The sequence below is a fragment of the Microtus ochrogaster genome, chromosome 1 (assembly GCF_000317375.1).
Source record: "Microtus ochrogaster isolate Prairie Vole_2 chromosome 1, MicOch1.0, whole genome shotgun sequence".
NCBI lineage: Eukaryota > Metazoa > Chordata > Mammalia > Rodentia > Cricetidae > Microtus > Microtus ochrogaster.
Genome location: NC_022009.1, coordinates 16708855 through 16719375, shown reverse-complemented (window position 1 = coordinate 16719375; position 10521 = coordinate 16708855). Strand labels below are relative to the sequence as shown.

Here is a 10521-nt window from a genome sequence, read left to right as displayed (position 1 = left end):
GTGATGCTGGTGTGGACACCGTGATGCTGGTGTGGACACCGTGATGCTGGTGTGGACACCGTGATGCTGGTGTGGACATCGTGATCCTGGTGTGGACATTGTGATGCTGGTGTGGACATCAGGATGCTGGTGTGGACCCCGTGATGCTGGTGTGGACACCGCACTGCTGGTGGGGAGATCACAGGGTACATGCCTGGAAAAGCAGCTTGGTAATGAGTATGGAGGACTTAGCACATCTGTAACCCCAGCACCCAGGAGGCTGAAGCAGGAGAATCCTCAAAGCAAGACGAGCCTGGGTTAGGTAACGAGACCCTGTCCCCCCAAAAAAGTAATAAACACATTAAAAACAAAACAAATAGAAGACAGCTAAACCAACCAATATGGAAATGATCGAATATGTTATGACACTGTCATATGAAATTTTATGTAACTATTGAAATCATTTCAATCACTTTAGTGACTTGTTAAGATGCGTGTTGGCTATTGGAAGTAAAAAAGTCAGGGTTCAAAGTTTGTAAATGGTTCATCCTTGCTGGAAGAAGAGTCACTGGCCTTGAGCTCTTCCTTCCTGCTTTGTGTTTGCAGTTAAAGGCCTCATTGCTCAGCTTCCTTATTGCTTTGGAATGTAAGCATAAATAAGTTCTTTCTTCTATAAGTCCCCTTGGTCTTAGTATTTTATCACAGCAAGTGAAAAATGACTAACACAGAGGGCTTCATTTTTTTAGCCCAGGCTGGCCTGCAGCTCACTATGTAGATCAGGTTGGCCTTCGACTTACCAAATTCCTGCTTCTACCTCCAGAGTACTAGGCGTGCATCACCATACTGGCCTATGGAATAGTATTATTTTTAGATTTATTTATTTGTTGTTTATTATTTATGTGTATCAGTGTTTTGCCTGCATGAACATATATATGTACCCTGTGCATGCCGAGTGCCCATGGAAGTCAGAAGAGGGCATGGAATCCTCAGGAACTGGAGTTATGGACAGCATAACTGGGTGGATGAACCTGGGTCGTACATGAGAGCAACGAGGGCCCATAACAGCTGAGCTGTCTATCCCCTCAGTCCATTATTTCTGAGGCTGGCCACTCTTGAGGGAGGTGACCCTGTGTTTGCTAAGAGCTAGCCTTGCAACATACTGCTTGTGGTTCCTTTGCGGAACTACAGTTTCCAGCGTTCTCCTGGATACAGACCTATTCCCAGAAGCCTTTGCATTCCCCGTTAAAAAGTGAGAGCCGCCAAGCGCGTGCGCGCTCTCTCTCTCTTTCCCCGCCTTTCCTGCCGTGTCTACACACCTTTTCCTGTTTGTTGTTACCCCTCCCCCATCAAAAGTGCACCCACGTGGGACCGTGTCTGTGTCTTCTTCCTCGCGTAACGTCTTTACCCTCTAACCCGCAGACAAGAAAGCCAGCCAGGAATTAAGAACAACACTGCTCTGTTAGTTTGGATCCTGGCCCTGCTTTGACACTACGAGGATGAAGACCTTAGACAAATCATTGTTTCTCGGGCTGTGTGTGTGTGTGGTTTATAAAAACCCAGTGTCTGGATCAGATGATTTCTAGGGGCAGATGGTCATTCTGACACACTCATGAAGCCAATGTGTTCTTTGTGAATAAAGCTCTACTGTATGTAGATTCTTATCCAAAGCCCAAGGAATGACTCACTAATGGCAGAATCCACCTCAGGCAGCGTCACCACAAGCGTGAACACCCACCTAACAGCTTTCTCCACACACTGACACACGAGAGGAAGGAAGGCGAGCTCCTGAGTCTGGAGGCTCCTTCCTCATCCTGCCTCCTCCCCATGTCCAAGCTGTCTGTGCAGTCTGCTTACTTCCATCTCCCCCACCTCCTTCCTGTGGCTGAGCGGGGCTTATGTCACCGGGGTTCCCTGGTAGCTGATGGAGCAGTCACCACAGATTGGGGAAGGCAGGAGCAGTGACTCATGCTGAAGGTTGAGTGAATCAGACAGGGTGGGCCAGGGCAGGGGCTACCCTCCTAGGCAGTGCAGCAGCTGCACTGGGGAGAAAGGACCAACCTTGTCCCCTTCAGAGAACTCACCGGCAATCCCATTTTCCCAAGAAAAGGCCCTGTCAAAGCCTCCAAGAAGGAGCTGGCTCAGGATCAACCTTTCACAGCCTTTCCTAGCCTGGCTTGAGCCCGGCTGGGGTTCAGAAACAAGTGTGCTCAAAATGCCTTGGGCTGTGAGGCCTTCAGTTAAGTGTTAATGGCTTGAAAGTTCAGTTTCCTGGAAAACATAGTCTTTGCCTCCTGGAGTTGGGATACTGCAAATGAAGCCTAACACTACTATTGAACCTAGAATGGAAACCCTGTTGCCTTTGGATTCAAAACCTAGGAAGCTTTTGCCTGTTAACACAATACCGTGACCCCTGCCAGGTCTCCTGGCTTTAATGGTGAGGTGAAGGGATATGTCTCTTGCAGAGCCATAGAGGACCCTAGGGTAGGTTGAGAGCCGCTTGAAGGGTATCACATTCTCTCATGCCAGCAGCTCCCTCTTCGTGTCCAGCATTCTCATTCCTCCTAGGCACCCCAGGGTCTTTCTCCTGCCGAGTGTCCCTTCCCCCTGCACAGTAAAGAAGAAATATCAGGGATGCTAAGCCCATCAGCAATACCCGTAGTTTACTTTTGTTTCAGGTGCTGGCATGGCATAGTAGAACACTATGTTGATTTTCTCAGGATAGTTTGTTCATCATCAATAATGCCTATTAATTTTGACTTTAAAATATTGCATTAAAGTATGATTTATACGGATGACTGCTAAAATCTTCAGTACTTGGTTTTTGTTTTTTTTTTTCCAGATGAGGATGGTGTGATGTGGAGTGTGTTATGGGCACAAGGCCCTGTAGACTGTGCCAGCCGCCTTAAATTTGTGATTTTATTGCCCTCCTAGCTCAGTCCACCCTATCTACACACTCCCCTGTCTGTTTCTTCCGCGCTCAGGGATGGCTCACAAGTCTAGACACCCGTCCAGGGTCATTTACTTGGGCGACCACGGCGGATTGCGCGGGGTGGGGCTTACAGGCACCTCGCGTGGGAAGGTCGGTGTATAAGTCCCGACCTGGCCAGACTTCCTGCCCGCGGGGCCCAAGGCTCTGGCACTGGATACGCGCCAGGGGGCGTCGCCGGGCGGGAGCGGCTTCCTGGGAGCGGGCGGCTCAGGCGGCGAATCGCGGGGACAGCTCACCTGGACCAGCGACATGGAGGACGGCGTGCTCAAGGAGGGCTTCCTCGTGAAGAGGGTGAGTGCTCTTCGGCCTCGCGTCCGCGTGGCGGTGGGGATAGCGGAGCGGGCGGTGGCTGGACGCACGGGCGAGGCTGGGGAGCGCGCCTGTTGGCCAACCCGCCCGGCCCGCAAAGGCGGATCCAGTTTGGTTACTGTGGCTCGGGGCTGGCTCTGGCATGGATCTCTTAAAACAACTTTATTGGGACTGAAGACGAGGCCAGGGTCAGGACCCGTGGTTAGTATGCTCAAGGTCCAAGTCCACAGCTACGCAAACATCACACACCTTATTACAATTTCTTAAGAAGTGTGGGGTGCACGGTGGAGAGAGAGGGTGGTTATAAAGGGTACAGTTGAAAAGAAGGAATGACTTCTAACATTCTGTGGCAGAAGGTTAACTATGGTGGACTGCAATTAAAATGTATTCTGAAATGGCTAAGAGGATTTTGAATGTTTCCGACACCATGAAACAATAATAAATATTTGAGGTGATGAATATGCCGGTTACCCTGATGCGATTGTTGCATACCATGCCTATGATTGACGTCATGATGTATGTACCCTATGATTATACACAGTCATGTGTCAAATAAAACACATAACAGTTCGATATTGAAATATAAAATACCATGGACATGCCGTGTAGTTTACAATCTGGGAGGGAGAGAGGCACCCCCTCCCGTGTGTGTGTGTGTGTGTGTGTGTGTGTGTGTGTGTGTTTTACCACTTGACTGTCTTGTTTCATCCTTCATCAGTCCTGCAGGATTAGTGATTGGCAGAACAGCTGTTGCTACCATTTATATATGAGAAGAATGAGTATCATAAGATGAGATAGCTTGCCTAGAGTATTAGATGGGACACAGATTCCATCCTTAGTTCATCCCCGTTACCCCCTGGTGAAGAAGCAAGAGTCCAAACAGGGGACACTCTGGGACTCCCAGGATGCCCTAAAATCAAGGCAGAAAATGAATGAAAGAACTTGAAAGAAAAAATTTTAGGGTTCAGCAGTATGACATTTACCTAGCCTGCAGGAAATCTTGGGTTTGACCACTAACACCTAAAAAAATTAACATTGATGTCGACACTGAACATTTATATTAGTATAACAGCATAACAAACATAAATAAATTCTAGACTGAGCTGTTCTGGGCTTACAGCCTTAGGAAGTGGGGTGATGAGGGTAAAGCGGTTGTCCTCATTGTTTACCCGGCCACAGCAGCTCCAGAGCCCTGAAAGCTCAAGTCCCTTTCCTATTCTGTTTACACGGTGTCTGCCTTGCTTTGCACAGCATGTGATCCAGGAAGACACGGTGTGCTTTGTTCAAAGCTATAAGCAAGGAAGCTGATGTCAGGTCGGTGGTCAGGCTGGTGTCCGTCTATCCAGAATTCCATGCTCACTTTGTGTCTTTGTCGTTTAAATGATGAGATGGTTCACCCAGGTCAGAGTGACAGGCTGTGGGGAACCTCTGTCTCCCAGGGTGCCGCAGCCTGTGAGATGACTGAGGTAGTGTGATATGAAGTTGGCTGGTGAAGGCGTGGGATCATCTCCAGGCCAAACCCTTCAGATAGGGCTTTGTGGGCCTCTGCCTATTCCTGGGGTTGCCTACATGACTCCCAACTACCTCTACTATGTAGAGACGGGAGGGCTGAGGCTCAGCAGAACACAGAAGAGGATTGCCCTTGTCTTCTGGGAGGCCTGGTCTAGGATGTAGGGAGTCAGCGGAGGGCGAAGCTGAAGCACCAATGCCTCCTTCCAGCCTGATCCTGAGAAGTTTGTTCCTGGCCCGAGATCCCCACTATGATCACCACCTGCTCCCACTGCCTCTCAAGTGGCAGCAGCCATCCTTGTGTTGTACCCCCTGGGGAAACTACAGGGTCGGGGTGGCCCTGGGTAGTTTGGGAGGGTTCACAGCTCTCGGATGGGGAACGAGAGAGTAGAGCAGCCATCTCCTGGGAGGCTTAGCTGGAGGCAAGCAAGGGCATGATGGATTTGGCTCCTAATCCTGCCCAGACAAGAAAGAACCAAACTCTAGGCAAAACACAGGGCAGTTGCCAGACCTGGCTCTCAGGGGGAGGAGCAGCAGGGTGGGGGTGCGGGTGGGGGTGGAGGAATATGGCGCTGTGGTGAGGAGAGTTGAAATGGAGGCGTTACTGTCAGGCTTGAGCAACGTGCTGGTCTGAGACATCACTGGAGGGCTCCAGGACTCTAGCTCAGGGAAATACAGTAAGAACTTTATCAGTTTTTTTTGAGGCAGGGTCTTATATAGCCCACTGTAGCCTAAAACTCTCTATGTATTTAAGGACGACCTTGAACTCCTTAATCTGTCGGCCTCCACCTCCCAAGTACTGTTTTATAGACATGTGCATCATGTCCAGTTTATTTGGTGCTGAGGATTCAATCCAGCTTGGCGAGCCCTCTACCTACTGAACTACATCTCAGCGCAACATAATATTTTGTATGTATAAAGTATTCTAGAAGCCTGGTGTAGTGATATATTTCAGCACTTGGGAGGCAGAGGGAGGAGGATCCTTGGTTGGAGATTAGCCTATGCTACATAGGGAAACCCTTTCTCAAATAAACACATAACACAACCAATCAACCAAACACCCCTGGAAGCCGCTCACACATCTCCTGAGATAAATGATTAATTAAACCATTGTTAAACAGGTGTATAAAAATGCTTGTGGTAGTAAATCTACTTCTTCTTTTTTCAAGACAGGGTTTCTCTATGTAACCCTGGCTGTCCGGGAATTAGCTCTATAGACCAGGCTGGCCTTGGACTAACTCCCAGAGATCTGCCTGCCTCTGTCTCTGGTTGCTGGGATTAACAGCTACCAGGCCTGGCTGTTAAAGTTAGGGAGGACAGTATCTCCAGCTGTTACGTTCTGTGCTTCTTTAGTACATCCCTGAACTGCCCATTTCATCGGGCTCCTCCTTTCCCCTAAAGGAACTGGCCTGTGCCCCAGTCAGTGGCTTACAGACAAGAGGCCTGAAGAGAAAGACTTCTCCGTGCATGGGAACCAGTGCCTAGGTGGAGAGGTGGGGGCTGGGTTTATTTGGACCTAGACTCACTTTGCCGGTGTGCACCAAGACTTACCTGTGGTTAATCTGTAGAGCAGGAACACCGGTGGTTTCCTTCAAGGTGTGAGGAACCTCCTGGTGAGGTCCCCACTGCTGTCTCATTGTTTCGCTCACTTGTTCCAGCACACAGTGGTCAGAATGATTGTTTTGTTGAGGCAGGGTCTCACTGAGTAGCCTCAAACTTGTGATCCTCCTGCCTCAGGTGTAATTACAGGTTAGTGTGTCACTAAGCCTGACTAGAGTGAGTGACTGATTGACTGACTGATTTTTGAGGCAGACTCTAGTCCAGGCTGGCTTTGAACTCACTATGTAGCTGAGGATGGCTTTGAACTTCTGATCCTTTTTCCTCCACCCCTAGAGTTCAGGCTTAAGTCAACAGGCCTAGCTTATGTGGTGAGGGCTTCATTTTTGTTAGGCAAGTGTGGCCCCTGCACCATGGGAAGATTCCTGAGTCGGGCAAGGGGCTGGAGATTGAGACACACACACACACACGCACACACACACACACACACACACACACACACACACACACACACACACACACAGAGAGAGAGAGAGAGAGACAGAGAGAGACAGAGAGACAGAGAGAGAGAGACAGAGACAGAGAGAGACAGAGAGAGGAGAGAGAGAGGTCAAACTTGAAACAAGAATGAAAAATTTATTGTGTCCCAGGGCAGCTTATATAGGGCTCTCCTTGACTAATGGCCACGCCCCAGCTCTCAGGATTTTTCAGCAGCAAGCCCACCAGAAACCACTCCCTTGCCATCAGGAACTCATGAGGGTCTTGTGCCCAGAGCAGCTGCAAATACAGGAAAACAAGCTGTTTACTCCAGCAGGCAAAGGAAATTTGCATAGAAAATTCAGGGTCTGAGGGTCTGCCGTCCCCAACAGGCAAGCACAATCCCAGCTGGGTTACATCCCCAACTCCAGAGGGATCTTTTTTAACATAAGACCCCAAACTTGTTCTGCTTCTGCTTGAAGTTCCTCATGGTCTGAAGATCAAACTGTGACACAGAAGGGAAACCTCTGCCTACCAGGAACCCATCCCTTCCCCACAAGCTGGTGCCCAAGTCATGAAGAGCCACACAGATGCTCATAAAGAGGAAGTGCTGCAATGGTTTTGGTGCTGAGACCCAAGCCTGAGACCTCACAGAGACTAGGCAAGGGCTCCACCGCCTGGTTGCATCCCAAGCCCAAGGGTGGTTTGTGCTTTGTGCTCACCCTTGCCTACCTTCCTTATCTGACCAATTTAAATAGCTCATCGAGATTTTTTTGCTTATTTGAATTTAAAATTATTTTACTGTAACAAAAATAATATATCATTTTCTGGTTATTATAATATACACATACAATCTCAGAACTCAGATCGTGAGGCCAGAGGATCATAGGTCCAAATCCAGTCTGGGCAAGACCCTGCTGTCCTTAAAAACAAAAACAAAATGTTTTAGGATCTGCATTTTAATGGTGAAGTGCTTGCCTAGCATTTTTTTTTTTTTTTTTGGTTTTTCGAGACAGGGTTTCTCTGTGGTTTTGGAGCCTGTCCTGGAACTAGCTCTTGTAGACCAGGCTGGTCTCAAACTCACAGAGATCCGCCTGCCTCTGCCTCCTGAGTGCTGGGATTAAAGGCGTGTGCCACCACCGCCCGGCCTTGCCTAGCATTTTTGAGACTCTGGTTTGATTTCTACCATCACAAAACCACAGAGAATCATTTATAATAATTTTAGAATTATATTACTAGGGGATGGAGATATAATAAGTTCACAGAATACTCACCTTGCACACACGATGCCTTGGGTTCAGTCCCTAGCTACATACACATGCACACACACTAAACTTTTTTGTTTTATTTATCTATTTTTTTTTAATTTTCTTTTTAAATTTTTATTTATTTTTGACGGCAGGGACCTGGCTGGCCTGGGACTCTCTATGTAGACCGGGCTGGTTTTGAACTCACAGAGATCTGCCTGTCTGCTTCAGGAGTGCTGGAATTAAAGCTGTGTACTACCTTGTCTGAGGCAGGAGAATCAAGAGTTCCAGGCCAGCCTGGGTTACATAGTTAGACCTTTCTACATGCACACATAATACCCTGTCTAAATGCATGCATACATACATGATTATTTGCATACAGACAGTCATGGTAAAGGGAAGGCTGGAAGATATTAACAATGGCTGTCTTGTACTAAAAGAATTAAAGGTGAGTGATTTTTCTTTATATTTTGCAGTTTCTCTCAAACTTTATGAACTGGTTCTGGGATGTATAACTCGAAAGCAAAACACTTGTCTCACATGCCAGAGGGCCTGGCTTTGATCTCCACCCCTGGTTGGGGAGATTTATAGACAAGCAAAGGTCAATAGGAAATAAAAGGCCAAGGTCAAAACAAAGGCTTTTGCCTCCAACTCAGAAGAGATGAGCAAAGGAGAGCCCAGTGCGATTCCTGATCCCTCCGTCTCTGTACATTATCTCTCAGCCCACACTGCTTGCCAGAGCCATGGGCTTCCCTCCCTAGCGCAGTATCCTCCCTTGTATCCTCCCTTGCATCACCTCACCACCGGGCTTTCCTGTCTGTCTGTCTGTCTGTCTGTCCGTCCGTCCGTCCATAGGGCCACATTGTCCCCAACTGGAAGGCACGATGGTTTATCCTTCGGCAGAACACACTCCTGTATTACAAGCTAGAAGGTGGCCGGCGAGTGACCCCACCCAAGGGAAGGATCCTTCTCGATGGCTGCACCATCACCTGCCCCTGCTTGGAGTATGAAAACCGGCCGGTATGTGAGCATCCTCATGCCCGGTCCCATTCTAGCCACCTTGCCCCTTGGCTGTCATGAAATGATTTGGGTTCAAACCCTGGCTATCTCATGAACCAGGGCAAATAGTTAAGCCTCTTTTAGCTCTCATTCGTCCCGGAGCAGAATGTTCCATCCTGGGTGGGGTTCTCTGAGAATGCCGACCAAGGGCTGAGCATGCAGCAGAGGGCAAGGCTTTCGGGAAGGAATCGAAACTGTGTCACATGAAGAAAAAGTGGGTGGCTTGGCGATGCTTGAACCGGAGACAGGGACGGAGGGGCTTTGCTGGCAGTCCTCCAGGGTAGCTGGCAGTGTCTTTGGAGATGCTGAGCTTCGTGAGGTTCCTGAGATAACCTGGCACTCCTAGCCAAGGGGCAGAGCTGCGTTTTGTGTCCAGCTCCATCTGACCGCAGAGCGCGGGAGTTCCCCTCTTTGGAGAGGGCTTGTGATAGAAAGTGAGGCGGTGGGTCTGGAGGGATGAGTCAGAGTCACAGTGTTGGGGTGCACTCTGCATTAACCTGTGCAGAAGGGAAACGCTGCTCTAGGGGGCCATGAGTTCTTTGTCTCGGATCTCAGATGTATCCCAATCAACCTGTACAGCCCACCTGCTGAGTGTGGGTAGAGTTGGGCACCAGGCACCGCTGGATACATGGCCTCCGGGATCCTCCCTGGCCCTGTCATTCCTGCTGCCAGCATTCTCTTGCCCGGTTCTCCTCTGAGTATCGGTCTGTCTGGTTGTCTCTTCCCACAGCTTCTCATTAAGCTGAAGACCCGAACGTCCACTGAGTACTTCCTGGAGGCCTGTTCTCGAGAGGAGAGGGACTCCTGGGCCTTTGAGATAACAGGCGCTATCCACGCAGGGCAGCCGGGGAAGGTCCAGCAACTCCACATACAGAAAAACTCCTTCAAGTTGCCCCCACACATAAGCCTTCAGTGAGTGTTCCACCTGCCTGCCCTGACTCTGTCTGGCATCCCTGCAGCCTCTCCTGTCCATTTAGTGGGGGAGGGGGACCCTATGGTACAACACGGGCTTGGCTAGTCCACCGATGTGCTTCAGAGCCAGCAGTTTTCTTTGTCCTGGTTATGCTGGATTGACTGCTTAGAACGTGCCTTATTTAGCTCCGCTCTCTTATGTAACCTTTTAGGGCCTCTACCAAGTCATAATACCTTAAATGAATGAAGTAGAGACCACCATTCCATTGTAGGCAGAGTGCTTAGGATTATGTGACAGGTCTCACTGGCAATTCAGTGGTAGGTAATGGCTGCCTTATTGTTTAGAGGGATTCCTCATTCAACCATCTAAGAAATCATGGAGTACATCACAAACATGTACAATTCTTTTTTTTTAAATTATTTATTTATTTATTATGTATACAATATTCTGTCTGTGTGTATGCCTGCAGGCCAGAAGAGGGC

General features: G+C 48.9%; 1 protein-coding gene across 1 annotated transcript in view; it reads left to right on the top strand.

Annotated features, from left to right (window-relative positions):
- The first annotated feature begins 3116 nt into the window (after nt 1–3116).
- The window catches only part of Plek2 (pleckstrin 2), a 14902-nt gene continuing 7497 nt past the window's right edge, over nt 3117–10521 (top strand). Inside the window, exons 1-3 of the mRNA XM_005343254.2 lie at nt 3117–3259; nt 8923–9087; nt 9857–10038. Of these exons, the coding sequence (XP_005343311.1) occupies nt 3218–3259; nt 8923–9087; nt 9857–10038 (389 nt within the window). The 5' untranslated portion in view covers nt 3117–3217. The remainder of the gene's footprint in view (nt 3260–8922; nt 9088–9856; nt 10039–10521) is intronic.